Source organism: Cucurbita pepo, chromosome 18, assembly GCF_057944985.1.
Source record: "Cucurbita pepo subsp. pepo isolate OVF chromosome 18, ASM5794498v1, whole genome shotgun sequence".
Classification (NCBI taxonomy): Eukaryota; Viridiplantae; Streptophyta; class Magnoliopsida; order Cucurbitales; family Cucurbitaceae; genus Cucurbita; species Cucurbita pepo.
In genome coordinates this window covers 1735324-1752503 of record NC_141815.1, presented here as the reverse complement: position 1 = coordinate 1752503, position 17180 = coordinate 1735324, and the positions used below count along the sequence as shown (strand labels likewise).

The 17180-nt window shown below is 34.0% G+C and overlaps 1 protein-coding gene across 1 annotated transcript; it reads right to left on the bottom strand.

Annotated features, from left to right (window-relative positions):
* Window positions 1-622: 622 nt before the first annotated feature.
* On the bottom strand, window positions 623-4057 carry LOC111779946 (putative disease resistance protein RGA3). Its single transcript, XM_087119465.1, has one exon. The coding sequence runs from the start codon at window positions 3941-3943 to the stop codon at window positions 662-664; it is 3282 nt and encodes a 1093-aa protein (XP_086975591.1). The 5' UTR covers window positions 3944-4057; the 3' UTR covers window positions 623-661.
* Window positions 4058-17180: the final 13123 nt, after the last annotated feature.

Sequence of the window (17180 nt, the reverse complement as noted above, 5' to 3'; positions counted from 1 at the left end):
AAGAGGGCTGTTACAAAGCATCAATCCATTTCTGTAATTGAGTGTTTTTTTTTATCTCATTTTGTAATTGTATCCCGAACCCTTTTTTCCGTTTCTAATAAATTGAACAACACCCTTTTGTAATCGAACTTTTGTTTTATTATTTCATTTTGGTGTTGTCTTTATTTTCGTTTAATTTTTTCGGATTTTCTCATGTTATTTTATTTTATTTTATACTTTTATTTATTTTATTTTATTTTTCTTTTTTTAGTCACGATCAAAATTTGAAAGTCTTGAAATTTGAATCATGACTAGTTAGCTAAATTTTAAGTGGCTTATTAGTTGAATCAAGAACAACTTTCTAATCTAGTGGTTGAATTTTAAGTGGCATACTAATTAGTTCCAAACATTTTTTCTAACTTAAATGAAATATTAATTTTATCACTCATATATTGATTCAATTTCTTTTCTAACTGGTTAGAAAGTTAGGTTTTTCTTATTTTATTTTTATTAAAGTATGGTAACATAGAAATTTAATTAAAAAAAACAAAATATTTCATAATTAAATGTCTAAACATAAAATAGAATAATAATTTGAATAAAGATAAAATGATGAACTAATGAAAACATTAAAATTATTTTTATATATATAAAGAAAAGAAACAAATATAAAATAGTTATTTTAGAATACATGAACATCGGGTACATGCGAAACCTTTTCCCGTTCAACACTACCGTCACCAACTTCAAGCTGGGAACATTCATACACTTCCAAATAATTCAATCTAACTAGATTTGACATAGCTTCTTTCGAGGGCAAATTTTTCAAATTTCTGCAATACCATAATTTCAACGTCTCCAAAGATGTAATGTTCCCCAACCATTCTGGCAAAGATTTAATGCCATTAAAACTCTCAATATGCAAGGATCTTAACAAAGTGAGGAGCTCAAGCTGTTGAGGAAGTTGTGTTAAACTATTAGTTCCTGTTTCATGCAACTTAAGAACTTCAAGTGAATTGAAGGGCATGAATCGACTCCAATCATGACCCTCCATTGGCCCTTTAACTTTCAATGTTTTCAAGTTATGAAGACCGTCGAGCCCCTTTCGCAAATTATGAAAGTTTTCGATTCCTAATGAAGATAAGTTTTGCATATTTTTCAAATTTGGAAAGGAAATACCATCACAAAAGTTGCATATGCACAAATCTTCGAGTGAGCTACAACATTCTAACCAGTTTGGTAGCTTTACCAAACTTGTACAATCATAAATGCTTAGAGATCGAAGGTTTGGAGGAGTTTGAAAACTTGAAAATAACCTTGCATTAACAGTGTCAGCTTCCAACCTCGGGCTATGAGTTGCAAAAATGTTTGGAATATTCGTTAGTTTGAGACAAGAACGAATGGTTAAGCTTTCGAGTTTAGGAAAAGTTGTACAATTCGTCACAGTACCAACATCTTTCCATTGCTCTAAAGTGTCCATACTCGAAATTTCAAATGCTTTCAATTGAGGAAATAAAGTTTTACTGTCGCGATAATTCCCGTAAAACTCGTCTCCAATACTTTTTACACCTCTTAGGTTACAAATGTAAAGAACTTCAAGTTTGGACAACTGTCCTAGCATTGGTAAAGTTTTACATCTTATGCAAAACTCTAGCCGAAGCTTAATTAAGTTTTTAACAAAAATACCACTAGGCATAAGTTCACTTGCAAAGTGAACAATACTCAATGCTTGAAGGTTTATGTGTGGTTGAAGTCCTTCCAACACATTCAAATCATTATCACCACAATCTTCTCTGCTGAAACTCCATTCAGCTAAATTTGCAGCCATAGCCTCCTTTTTACTTTTGACTTGCTCGAGTTTTTGAAGGCTTAATTGACCTTTAAGATTTTTTAAAGGTCCAAGCTCCTCAATCTTATATCCTTCATCTGACCCAACTACAAAAACAGAAAGCGTTTGAAGTTGAGTCATTCGACTTAAATATTTAGGCATTTTAGTTGGTGAATAACCCTCCCCCATTTCTAAATGCCTTAAATTGACCAACTTTCTCAACTTTGTAGGTAAGTTCAACTCTGTGAGCTTCAAAGTCTGCAAATGGTAAAGCAAAACAATAGATTTTGGAAGCTTGCTTATTCTAGCATTTGAAATGTCAAGATACCTCAAATGTTTCAATTTACCGATTGTATCAGGCAATTCAGTTACGAACTCACCACTAATAATTAAAACCCGCAAGTAGATGAAGTTAGTGATCTTAACTTGATTACCAAATGGTACATTTTCACAACAATAAACTGTTCTTCTTCGACGGATCAAAAGAACTTCATCACCATGAGATTTTCCATTTGTTACAAGGTCCTCTCTCAAATGCTGATCATTTGAAATAGTACATGCGACCTCGTATATAAGATCATGCATCTTACAATATTCAACTTTTCCTCTCTCATCCTTGAGAACATCTTGAAACAAAGAGCGAGACAACAAAATATCGAAATATCTCGCTCCAATATCCTCCATCGTTACATTGCTTCCATTGGGTAGTTGAATAAACCCTTGTGCTACCCACATTTGAACAAGTTCTTCTTTAAAGAAGATGAAGTCTTGTGGAAAATTTGAACAGTAGGCAAAACATTGTTTTAATGAGGAAGATGGTAAACGGTCCACACTTAATTTGATTGTAAATAAAATAAGATCATCCTTTGGTAATTCGATTCTCACTAGATTTTCCAAACTTGATTGCAATTCTTCATCATTCTTGCATGATTTCACCATTCCTCCCAACACTTTCACAACCAATGGTATGCCACCAAATTTTTTAACAAGTTGTCCTCGAATGACATCCGGAATTACTCGTAATTTACCTTCAAATGCACATTTTTCAAATAAAGACCAACAATGATCATCTAGTAACTCCCTCAAATGATGTCTGTATTTTGTCTCCATAATTTCTGCAACTTTATCACTTCTAGTAGTCACAACGATAGCGCTTCCTATATTTTTATTGATCTTTAGCAAACAAGCCCTCAACTCATTCCAGAGAATGGGTTCCTCGTTCCAAACATCATCAAGCACAAGAAAATACTTTTTGCCACTCAGCAGATCTTGGAGCTTATGAAGAATGACTTCCTTTTTATCTGATTCACAAAGTTTAGAACTCAAGGATTCCACGATTGCTCTTAAAATTTTGTTGATTTTAAAAGGATCAGACACGCATACCCATATAAAAGTATCAAAATTCTTCCTTATCGTTTCATGATGGAAAATCTCCTTCACCAGAGTTGTTTTTCCTAACCCACCGGTACCAACAATGGGTAAAACAACTAGAGTTTCTTGGTTATTGAGGGCAAGTAGTTTATCCACTATATTTGATACTTCAGATTCCCTTCCAATAACTCCAATTTCATCTGGAAATGAGTCTGTCTCTCGAGTTTGATTAAGATCAATTTCAGCTTCATTAGATATTGTAGCAACACATCCCGATGGACTTTGTGTAGAATTAAAGTCAGCCAAATTTTTAGCCACAGTTGTGATTTTATTTGCCATTTTGAGACGAAAAGCAAGGGGATTTTTGGAGAATGAAAAGAAATTACGTACCACCTTATATTTTTCGATTTCCACTTTGCGTCGAACGTCTTCATAAGCAAGCTCATCGAATAAAATATCAGCTTCGAAGATGATATCTTCAAGCTGCTTCACCCATTGCTTCTGGGATTCAAGGTTTGTCTTCATTCTTTCAGCATCCCTTAGGATGGCTTGCGCCATGAGTAAAGAGTCCTTCAGCTTAGAGAGTTCCTCCTCGTATCCTGATGCCAAGCCGATCTGCTCGGCCGCCAGCTTCACCGTCTTCTTCAACACTTCCTGTACGGCAAAGGTCCACAGGAATTCTGCCATGTTTGTATCCTTGGAATCTGAAAGTTTGCAATTTAAGAGAATTTGTGAGCGTTGGAATGAAGCATATAGAAACCCCATCTAACATCCTTTTATTATCTAAAGCGCCTCCAAACAAACAGTAAGGTTTGAAAAGTACAGTTGTCATGATCCGATTTTCAAACAAAAAAAAAAAAGAATAGATAAGTTTGAACTCAGTCAAAAAAAAAAAAAAAAAAAAAGAATATGTAAATTTCAAAAAGTTTAAAGAATCAATTAAAAAATACAGTTGTCATGATCCGATTTTCGAGACTTTGAAGCATAGTGAGTGACGTTGGACTTATACTAAAAAAATACTATAGAAATGGAATAACCCAAAATTTTGACTGTTACGATATAATATGTGCATGATGTGAATTGTTACGTCTGAAGGCATGGAAATGTTATGATATGACAAATTTGTAACATGAATGATATATTATCTGATTGACATGTAAAATGACGCATTAGCATGAAATACAACCCCAATACACGCTTGGAAGATACGATAAATGGTACGATAGGAAGAAAGGTGTAGTATATGGTAATGTCAAGGGTGTTAGACGAACACGACTCTCCACAATGGTATGATATTGTCCACTTTGAGCATAAGCTCTCATGGCTTTGCTTTGGGCTTCCCCAAAAGGCCTCATAACAATGGAGTTAGTATTTCTCACTTATAAACCCATGATCATTCCCTAAATTAGTCGACGTGACTTCCATCATCCAACAAAGGGAAATATGTTAGGACTTCCATCATCCAACAAAGGGAAATATGTTAGGACTTCATGTCTTATTATGTGCTCATGCATCGGTGGATACCCCCTCTCCTTTTACGATAGTATGGACGTGTACGTACGAGGCAGGAAAATGATCATTATGTTTACCATAATGTTGCCATGACGGTCGCTGTTCCTAACGGATGTCTGACATCAACACTTACTAAAGAATGCTCGTCAGACCAGACAAGAGCCCAGGAGGTGATTAAATCGACTGGTGGATCCATACTCGCACGTGTAGGTCGTATGTCGGTAAATTAAGTACACATTCAATTGCCCACTTATGATAGCCGCTGTAGGAAACAGGCTGAGTATTTCTTAAAATACTCAACTACTCAAGTCACGTGCTACTTCTATTTCAGGTAAAGGCAAGGCATCCCTGTACGGTTGACAACGACATTACAGTTCGAGAGCATGACACATCCATAGAGTGTTGGAAATGGCCCACAATCGAAAAATGTCAAAACAAACAAACAAACATATATGTCATGAGTATTTACCACGCAAAAAACACTAACTTGCTTTCTAAACTTTCTCAAATTAATAACCACTAACAATCTTCCTAATTAAATCATAAAACTTGGTCTACAACCACAAAAATTTGGCCCACAATTTGGCTCCATAAGTCAAAGTAACTATTCTACCAAGTCTACTAACAATTCTCTTAAAGTTACTTCATAAGTTAATGACTTATTCTACTTAGTAGAGTTTATAAGCTCACAGTCTTCTTCGTAAATTTGACTTTGTTTGAGATCCTTCACTCCCATCAATTTCCGCATCTCTGCAAACTTAACCCTTGCTAAATCTTTGGTTAGAATATCTACACGATGCACTCTAGTGCATACGAACTCCACAACAATATGTCTCTTCTCAACACATTCATGGATGAAGTGGAAGCGAGTATCAATGTGTTTGCTGCATCCGTAAAATTCTAGATTCTTCATCAGTGTAATCATAGATTTGTTGTCGACGTAGAGAGTTACCAGCTTTAGTTCACTTATAGTCACTTCATTCAATAAATTTATCAACTACAATGCTTGGCATGACGCCGCAGTTGCTGCCATGAACTCGGCATCATAGGAAGATAGTGCCACAGTTCATTGCTTTTGAGATTGCCAAGAGAAAAAAATTTCATTGAGATAAAACGCTATTCCTGTAGTGCTTTTTCTATCGTCAATGTCTCCAGCTAAATCACTATCGCTAAAACGGACTAGCTCTTCAAGACCTTGCCCTCTTTGATACTTCAACCATGCCAAAACACAAACCATCAGAGTCTCTCTGCAACAATAGGGAACATCTCGCTCCAAATTAGGTTAGAGCTTTGACTAAGGGGAGAATAGCAAAGTCATCGGTTGTCAAATTCATATTCCAACTCTTATTGTGAATCTTGGGTATGAGTTGTTATCGATGTGTGCTAAGGATCAACTTTATCTTCATACACTCGTCCTTGAGAGCTCCTTCTCGAAGCCCCATGCTAGGCCAATTTGCTTGCCCTTTACTTTCATTATCTTCCTCAATGCTTCCACCCCACCAAAACTCCACAAGAATTCTCTTATGCTAATATTATGTGGTTTTTCCGAGGAAGTAAGGTCCGAATTATTCATTCATGCATTATTTACAAAATGTGAATTCCTCACCATCGGAAACTTCAAATAAAATACAATAATAATATGTGTGCCTTTGTTACTTCAATAAGATGAAATGATGAACATCAACGCTACTTGGTACCACAATCAAAATGTTACCAAGAGAATCATTAGAGGATATAAATAAATAATGAAACTTTTATAAATACAATCGAAACAAAAATAACAAATAAAATTAAATTGAATCGAATCGATTAGAAACGGTGAAAAAGGTAGTAAATATGGTAACAAAATCAGTACAATTGTTTAAATACATGGAATAAAATTATAATTTAACTTAGACTAATGTAAATATTAAAAAAAAAAAAGTACAAAGAAAAGAAATAAATGTAAATAAGTGTTTTAAAATACATGAATACGGGCTACATGGGAAACTTTTGCCCGTTCAACGCTCCCTTGACCAAGTTCAAGCTCGGAACACTGAAATACTGTGAATTGTTTCAATCTAGTAGATTTGACCTGACTTCTTTTGATGACAAGCTTTTCAAATTTATGCATTTGACTATCATCAATAGGGGTGTACATTCAACCCAACAACCGGACCAACCCAACTCGAATTATAAGGGTTGAGTTGGGTTGGATTAGCTTTTCGGGTTGGTTTGGGTTCATTTTTCTGAACTCGAACTGACTGGGTTCGGTTTTGGGTTCATGGGACTAAACCCTCTGGTTGACCCGAGCCAAATAAAAATATATAAAATATACTAAGAAGTTTGTTTTAATTAAGTGTTTACTAGAGTGATATTTTGTCCTAACTTAAAACACTCACACCCGAGTTTGATGCAAATCAAATATATTAAGGTTAGGCTATTTCAATTATAATATATTTTTTTTTATTTTTGTAATAGTTTAGGACTCTCTTCCATTCATGTTAGACTATTTCAATTATAATTTATTTTTTATTTTTGTAATAGTTTAAGACTCTCTCTAATTCCATCAAGGTCAGACTATTTTAATTATAGTAATAGTTTAGGATTCTGTTCTATTAAGGTTGGGCTATTTCAATTATAATATATTTTTTATTTTCGTATTTTTATTATATATAGTATTTTTAAACTAATCATTTTTATTGCTTTTTTAATTTTATGATCTATCCTTATATTTTTCTTACTTTAATCAGTTGTGAACAAGTGTCCAATATTTTAGTTGTTTTTTGTTTTATGACAATGTTGAATTATGTTAATATGTTACAATTGTCTCGTTGTTCTTGATTGATTTTTTTTTCTTTTCTTTGTGAATAATTATAGATCGATTTGTGTTTGTTAGTGAAAAATAGTTTTTTTTAACAACCCGACCCCAACCCGATGGTTGTGAAAATTTTCGGGTTGGGTTGGGTTACCAATCTAACCAACCCAAACTTTTGGGTTTGGTAAAAAAAAATCCCTCAATCCAACCCGGACCATGTACACCCCTAATCGTCACTGTCTCCAACTATGTAATGTTTCCTAAACCTTCTAACAAATATTCAACTCCATCAAAACACTCAACACACTACAATCTTAAAGTAGTGAGATGCTCATGTTGTTTAGGAAGTTGTATCAAACATTTAGTTTCTATTTCACATAATATAAGATTTTCAAACAAATTGAAGTGTATGAATGGACTCCAATCATAATTCTCTATGGCCCATTAACTCGTAATGTTTTCAAGTGTTGAATGGAGACAAGCCTCTAATGACAACGTTTGAAATTCTAGGATTGTCAATGATGATAAGTCTCAAAACCTTGCAAATTTGAAGGGGAAAGATCCTCAAGAAAGTCGGCTATGCAAAAATCTTCGAGTGAGCGGCAAGATTTTAACGAGTTTATTAGTTTTATCAAAATTTCAAATGCATAAATATTTAGGGATCAAAATTTTGGAGGACCTTGAGAGCTTGAAAACATGTTTGGAATATTTGTTAGCTTGGGACAAGAATTAATGATTAAGCTTTTGAGATGAGGAAAAGTGGTACAATTTGATACATATGAGATTTTTTTTCTCATTGATCTAATTTGAGCAGGTACAAAATATCAAATCTTTTCAATTTAGGGAATAAATTTTTGCTATCGTGATAATTCCCATAAAACTGGTATTTGATACTTTTTACCGCATTTAGCTCATTAATTTCAAGAACCTCAAGTTTGGACAACTCTCCAAGCATTGGTAAAGTTTCATATCTGTTGGAGCAAAAAAGACGTAGCTCAACTAAGTTTTCAACAAAAATACCATTGGGTAGAAGTAAATGTGCAAAATTATGAATCCTGAATGCTTAAGGATTTTTTGTGGTTGAAGTCCTTCCAACACGTTTTAATCATTGTCATAACAATCTTCTCTTTTCTCGCTAGAACTCCATTTAAAATATAGATTATAAATATTTTTCTTCTCCCCTAAATTTGTGGCCATGACCTTTTTTTTTTTTTTCTTTCTACTCGCTCAAGCAAAAAGTGCTCATTTTACCTTTAGGTGTTTTAAAGGTTTAAGCTCCTCAAATTTACATCCTTCCTCAAACCCAACTATAAACACAATAAAGCATATGAAATTGAGTCGACTCAATTTCATAGGCATTTGCTTAGTTTGGTAGAAAAAAAAAAAATGACATACAAAGTAAAATGTCATAAATAAATAGTAAATAGCTAAGTATAGTAAAAAGCTACATCTGGTAAATTTATATATGGTAGATAGTTATATATAATAGATGGTTATATCGGGTAAAACTATATATAGTATGCTAAACCATATATATATCTACTCAGCCCTTGCTTTGAAAATTTACTTTTTGTATTTTCTACATTCTCCGTATTCTCTCTTATTGTACATACTTGGAAATCTTTTAGCCTATATTCTCCTTGCATTTTCTCTATCCTGTTCTTTGTGTTCATCTAGATCGAGTGTGTGCGTTGTTGTGCGATCCTAACAACTGGTATCAGAGCCAGGTTGAAGTCACCACGATCTGTGAAGATGGAAAGTTCAAAGATTGGAATTGAGAAGTTCGAGGGATCCGATTTCAGTTTCTGGAAGATGCAGATTGAAGATTATCTATACCAGAAAGATCTTCACGAACCCCTGTTGGGAGTGATGTCGGATACCATGACCACGGAGCAGTGGAAGCTTAAGAATCGAAAAGCCTTAGGGCTGATCCAATTGACGCTATCCAGAAACGTAGCATTTAACATCATCAAGGAGAAGACAACGTCAGATTTGATGAAGGCGCTGTCGAATATGTATGAAAAAACATCGGCTATGAACAAGGTGTATTTGATGCGGAGACTGTTCAATCTACAGATGTCTGAAGGTGGATCTGTTGGGGATCATATAAATGAATTCAATATGATTGTAAGTCAACTGAGTTCGGTGAAAATTAATTTCGAGAATGAAATTAAAGCATTGATTTTGATGTCATCTTTACTCGAGTCATGGGATATTGTTGTTTCCGCAATCAACAGTTTCCGAGGATCTGATAAATTGAAGTTTGATGAAATTCGAGATGTATTTCTCAACGAAAGTATTCGCAAATGAGAAATTGGAAATTCATTTGGTAGTGCTCTCAATGTTGATCAATGGGGAAGAAGTAAACTGAAGGGCCCAAACAAAGGGCGATCAAAATCAAAGAATCGAAAAAAATCTTTAAATAGATCAAACGTAACGTGTTGGAATTGTGGAGGAAAAGGTCACTTTCAGACAGATTGTATAAGACCAAAGAGGAAGCAGAATCTCAAATCTAGAGATGATGATGATTCTATAAATTCAGCAGAAGACATTGGGGATGCTCTAATCCTCAGCGTGGACAGTTCGATTGAATCCTGGATTTTGCATTCATGTGCATCTTTTCATTCGTCTCCAAATAAAGAGTTGTTCCGGAATTTCAAGTCTGGAAATTTCGAGAAGGTGTATCTTGCCAACAACAAAGATTTGGAGATTAAAGGAAAAGGGGATGTCTGCATAAAAACTCCGGTAGAAAATCAGTGGATATTAAAGGATGTCAGATATATTCTTGGTCTCAAGAAGAACCTGATCTCTATTGATCAGTTGGACAACACAGGTTATGCAACAAAGTTAGGGAAGAGTTCGTGGAAGATTATGAAGGGTGCTACGGTAGTAGCACGTGACTCAAAATCTGGAACCTTATACGCCACTGCATAGTGTATGAACATAGCTGCTCTTGCTAAGAGTGCTTTAAATTCAAGTCTATGGCACAACAGACTTGGACATATGAGCGTGAAAGGAATGAAGACGCTGGCTGCGAAAGGAGTTTTAGACGGTTTGAAATATGTTGATGTGGGTCGTTGTGAGAACTACGTTATGAGCAAGCAGAAACGAGTTAGCTTTACAAGGACTGCTAGAGAATTGAAGAAAGTGCGGTTGGAAATGGTCCATACAAATGTGGATCAAGGTTCCAAGACCACGAAGCAAGTGGGAGTTGAGCTTGAGTTGCAGGGAAACTCACCTAGTGATGTTGTAGAAGATACTCATGAAACTCCTGACACTACTGCTGAGGAACCAGATGTGGAGCAAGGTTCCAAGACCACGAAGCAAGTGGGAGGTGAGCTTGAGTTGCAGGGAAACTCACCTAGTGATGTTGTAGCAGATATTCATGAAACTCCTGACACTACTGCTGAGGAACCAGATTTGGAGCAAGGTTCCAAGACCACGAAGCAAATGGGAGTTGAGCTTGAGTTGCAGGGAAACTCACCTAGTGATGTTGTAGCAGATACTTATGAAACTCTTAACACTACTGCTGAGGAACCAGATGTGGAGCAAGGTTGCAAGACAACGAAGCAAGTGGGAGTTGAGGTTGAGTTGCGGAGAAAATCACCTAGTGATCTTATAGCAGATACTCAACAAACTCCTGAGGTTGTTGCAGAGGAACCAGCAGTAGAGCAGGTGACACCTGAACCGGTATTGAGAAGATCATCCAGTACTATCAGAGTACCAGATATGTATGTACCTTCATTACACTATATGTTACTGATGAAAGGGAACCAGAGCCCTTTGATGGGGCTCTACAGTTGAAGGATACAACCAAGTGGGAGCAAGCTATGGATGATGGGACGTCTAGAGTTTCAAAAATGCATTTTACTGAGGTTGAGTACGTGGCAATAGCTAAAGCTGGGATATGGATGACTGACTATCTGAAAGAATTGGGCAAGAAGTAGCACGAAGAGATTCTTTATAGAGATAGTGAGAGTGTCATACAGTTGGTGAAGGAACCCGATCTATCATTTAAAGAGAAAACACAGAAGACGATACCATTTCACATGCAGGTTAGTGAAAGATGGTGATGTGTTTGGAGAAGATAGAGGGGGCAAAGAATCCAACAAACATGTTTAAAAAAAATGTGTTGATGTTGGAATATTGAGGTTGTGCAAAGCCTCAATTGGTATGGTGTCATGAAGATGCTCATCGTCATTTGAGAATGAAATTCTTGGTCGACTAGATCAGTCTAGAAGTGGGAGAATTATTAGGTTATGGAGCTTTTTGCTTATTTATAGCTCAGTGAACGGTTATACATAGTAAAACTATATTTGATAAATGACATTAAAGTAAAATGTCATAAATAGTAAATAACTATGTATAGTAAAAAGTTACTACTAGTTATATATACTCATATTTGGTAAAGTTATATATAGTAAGCTAAACCATATATATATCCCCTCTAGCAGAGCTTTGTACTTTTTATATTCACTGTATTTTCTTTTAAGTACATCCTTGAAAATCCTTTAGCCTATATTCTCTTTGCATTTTCTCTATCCTGTTTTTTGTGTTTATCTAGATCGAGTGTGTGCGTTGTTGTGCGATCCTAACAAAAATCCCAATTAAATTATAAATGCCTTAAATTGACTAACTTTCTCAACTGTGTGAGAAGCTCTATAGTATTCTCTCGAAGCTTTAAGGTTTACATATTAAGGTAAAACAATACATTTTGGGAGCACATCTATTGAAGTCTCTGAAATGTCTAGATACCTCAAATGTTTCAATTTAAGGATTGAATTTGACAATTTACTTATGAATTCTAAAATTAAAACGTGCAAGTAGATGAAGTTGGTGATCTGATCTTATTGCGAATGTCAAAGACTACATTTGTAGTACAATAGAGTGTTCTTATTTTTTGGCTAATCCAAATATCTTTCTCACCCCGAGATATTTATCTGAACTCAAATTTTAATTATTCGAAATAGTGCATGTGGCTTCATGTATAAGATTATGCATCTTACAAATATAATTTTGCCTATCGCATGCTTGATAACATCTTGAAACAATGAACGAGACAACAAAATATCAAAGTATGTCGCTCCAATATCCTCCATCATTACATTGTGTCTGTTGGATAGTTCAATAAACCTTTGTGCTATCCACGTCTGAATAAGTTCTTTCTTATAGAAGAGAAAGTCTGGTGGGAAATTTGAACGGTCGACAAAATATTGTTTCAATGAGGAAGATGGTAGACGGTCTATACTTAATTTGATTGTGGATAAAATATGATTTTCATCTTGTGATGCAATTCTCATTAGATCTTCCAAATTCTATAGCAGTCCATCATAATTCTTGAATGATTTTACCATTCCTCCCGACACTTTCACAACCAAGAGTATGCCACCAAATTTTTTAACAATTTCTTCTCGAATTACATCAAGAATTATTAGTAATTCACTTCTAAATGCACATTTTTCAAATAGATATCAATAATGATTATCTGGTAAGTGCCTCAAATGATATCTGTAATTTGTTTTCATAATTTCTGCGACTTTATCACTCTCGATAGTCACAACTATAACACTTCCAACATTTTAATTAACTTTATTACTCCCGGTAGTCACAACTTATTCCAAACATTTGTATAATTGTCTTAAAAATCTAATCTTATGACAAGCTGACTAAAAGCGAAGATCGAACTATAAGATGATTGTAACATCATGATATGGATGATATCACTCTAGACATCTTTTCAGAAGACATCAAGGCAAAAGTAGAAAAGGACAACCAAGCCAAGTGTACAAGGAATCTCTAAGGTAGGGTGGAATCGAATTATACGTGTAATAGTCCAAAAATAAATAAATAAATAAATAAATAAATAAATAAATAAATAAATAAATAAAGAGATAAACAAATAAAAATAATTATAAAAAAAAGAGTACGTTAACAAAAAAAAAAAATAAATAAATAAATAAACAAAAAAAAAAAAACAATAAACAACCTTCCCCACTTCTCTCCACTAACCTATCATCACTTCCCCTAATTATCTCTCCTCAACCCATCTTTACCCATAAAGTCACACTTACTTCAAAAAGAAACATGAAAAAACAACAATTGTCAAGATATACTTCAAGAAAAAATGAGGATGGTCTTTACCCAGTTAAGATTCACCTGTAGGAGATTTACCTCGAGATAGATGTGATCAGTAAAGCATATAATAAATCTTCATTTCCTTTTATCCTATTTATTTTTTAGAAATCACAGCTCATTGTATCTTCATTAAATTATTTTAATGGTTTAGCTTTGAGTTAGAAACTAAATGTCAATCTTTATACCCATTCTAGTAAATTATGTCAGATTAGTAATATTAGATTAAATTTATATTAGTAGCCAAATGAATATATTAAAAATAAGATCGGCAAAGCAAATTTGTAAACAAAAGAAAACATGGAGATAAAAAGAAAGATTTGGAACACCAATCTACTACAAATTTAGAATATATGTCAACATAATTAAAAGACAATAGAGTAAATACATATAAAAAATAAAAAATAAAATCTAGAATTAAAAAACTTAAACTTAATACAGAGAGAAAAGTAAATACAGAGGGCATGAAAGCAGAGAATAACTTGAAATAACTACAATAACCATAGAAAATAAGATTTTTAATAAAAATATAGTTACAAATATATAATATTTCAAGACTTTTAACAATGACCAATGTAAATTAGATAAATAATTTTATAGAGTTCAAACTTGAAACTGATGCCATGGGCTCACATAGGTTGACTTGGATTTCAAGGGACATAATCGAAATTTCATTAAAGATGTATTTGTGACAACAACATAAGCTAACCAGGTAAGTGCCTTTACTATCGGCAAGGTTATATTAGATGTTGATACGTGCCCCGTAGTTCTCCACGTGTCATATATATTGATATATGCGAATGTCTATGGATCGATATGTTTCTTATATGTTATGTATATGTTATAATATGTGAATTGTATGATAATAATTATGGTACGATGTGTTCAATGATGTGTTTGAGATAGGACATGAGAAGGATGCACAAAACGAAATGTAATGATAGGAGTAAAATACGTTCATGAAACGTTAAGGTTAGGTTACATACCAGAGTGCTATGGATAGGAAAGATTGATGAAAGAATACGATTAGGTTATGGGTAGAAAGGGATAGGTTTGTGATAGATTGATAGAACGATAGCGTTAGGATACGTTCCTGTGATGATATGACAAAGGTACGTAACGATATGACTGTGATAGGTATAAGAACGTTAAGGCTATGATAAGTTAGGGAACGATATGACCACAAAATGTTTATGATATGACATGTTTATGATACAATATATTGTGATGTGATATGTTATGTTATGTTTTTATTGTTTTGTGTGATCGTGGAGGTAATTATTGTATGAATCGCACGTTATGAAATGACATGTTAAAAGCATGGAGAGTTATGTTATGTTTTCTAAATTGTATGTATACAGCATGTTATGAATGACATGGTATCACGATAAATGAAATTAAATATAACCCCGTTAGAATTATGCATGAGAACTGAAAAATGAGAAAAGATATGATATGAATGTAAAACGATAGCGGAATATGTCGAAAATGGGAAAATATTGGGACCTCATGCATTATGTTGCTCAATGCATTGGGGGATACCCCTATTTCATCACGATGGGCAGGGGTACGATCATTATGTTTTACATAATGCTGCGAACAGGGGCACGATCATTTTGTTTTACATAATGTTGCCATGGCGGTTACTAGTTCTAACGGGTGTCTGGTCTAAGGAGTTCCTAGAGTATGCTCACCCGACAAGGAAAGTAGCCCAGCGGTGCGCGAACTGACTGGTGAGTCCATACTCGCACGTATGGACTGTGTGTAAAGTATATGGTACACATCCAAGTTACACGTTAGGACAGTACCGTAGGAAAATAGATTGAAATGATAGGTCTCGTCATTGCATTCACATGTTCTTGCATTTAACCCGCAATAGTGGGGTCACTTACTAAGTATTTCTTTAAATACTCAAGTCATGTGCTACTATATTTTTTAGGTTAAGGCAAGACATTCCCGCTGACGATAACATCGCAATTCGAGACCATGGCACATGTAGAGTGTAGTGGTATTTATTTTCTAAGACTAGGCTAGAATAAGATGTTTTTAATTTAAATGTTTATTTATTTTATTTAGCTTTTTGTTGTGTAGTTTTAAAGGTGTTTTCGAAACACGTAAGTCTATGACTGTGTTTTAAGACAAATGTTACTTTTTATGGAATTTAAATGAAGTCTTTTCACATTCAATATTCATTATATGTATTCAGTAGCGAGTAGCGACCTTAAATTAAGTAGAAAAATTTGGATTGTTACACTATATGACATTATATTATCATTATATTATTTCATGTGGACCCTAAATCATTGGTTTAGTGGAAAATTCAAAAAGAAAATCCTTATAAAATTATCTATCAAGACCTCCACTATTTTTCGAAATTCGTGATTGATATTGAAGATGACTCACCATGTCCTGTGTTCCCAAACCTTTATCACCTTTCCCCTTTAGGTTGTGCCTTTCATCATTAGATCATTTCATTCTTTGTTTCCTTTCAAAGCTCTGGTCTAATACCTTGCTTAATACACTAACTAGCTTGTCCAAGGTTTGGCAACTTTTTCTTCGAGTTAAGAACACTAACAATTTCTTAATTAAATTACAAAACTTGGTCCAAAGTTTGGCAACTACTACCGATTCTCCTACACTTGCTCCATAAGTTAGTAGCTTTGCAGGAGGATCAGGGTTCCTGATCAGTTCTCACTGCTCTTAACCGTTTCGCATGAAAAAAGTGTCCCCACGTCGTACAACCCATTAGCTACATGAGAAAGGGTTGGGTAGCACACCCCCAATAAGAGGGACTATCATGAGCGATGAGAGCCTATGAGTATTTCTTATTGGGTATATTTATACATTTACTCTCTATTGTTTTTAAGGTATTCTCAGGCTGCTGGTTGAGGTGGAGAAGCGTCCGAGAGCTACACCGTCACAAAAGGGGTCGTTACGAAGCGTCAGTCCATTTCTGGAATTGAGTGTTTTTTTATCTCATTTTATAATTGTATCCCAAACTCTTTTTTCCGTTTGTAATAAATTTGAACAACAACCTCTTGTAATCATATTTTTGTTTTGTATTTTATTTTGATGTTATTTATCTCTTCGTTTAAATTTTTCGAATTTTCTTATGTTATTTTATTTTATTTTTACTTTTATTTATTTCATTTTCATCTTTTCTTAATCTTGATCAAAATTTAGAAGTCTCGAAATTTGAGTATAACTCTCGTTTGGTAAGCTAAATTTTAAGTGACTTGTAAGTTGAATCAAGAACAACTTTCTAACCTAGTTGTTAAATTTTAAGTGGCATACTAATTAATTCCGAACAAATTTTCAACCTAATTCAAATGAAATATTAACTTTATCACTCATATATCGATTAAAGTTAGGTTTTTCTTATTTTATTTTTGTTAAAGTATCCTAGTAATCTAAATCTTCTTAATATATTCTAAATTGCATAATACTCTAAAAAAATCAACAAACTAATCTATTAATTAATAAAGATACAACATCTATGTTCATAGATTACAAGTTTGAATCTTCTTCTACAGGTTGGGAACATATTATCCTAATTAATAC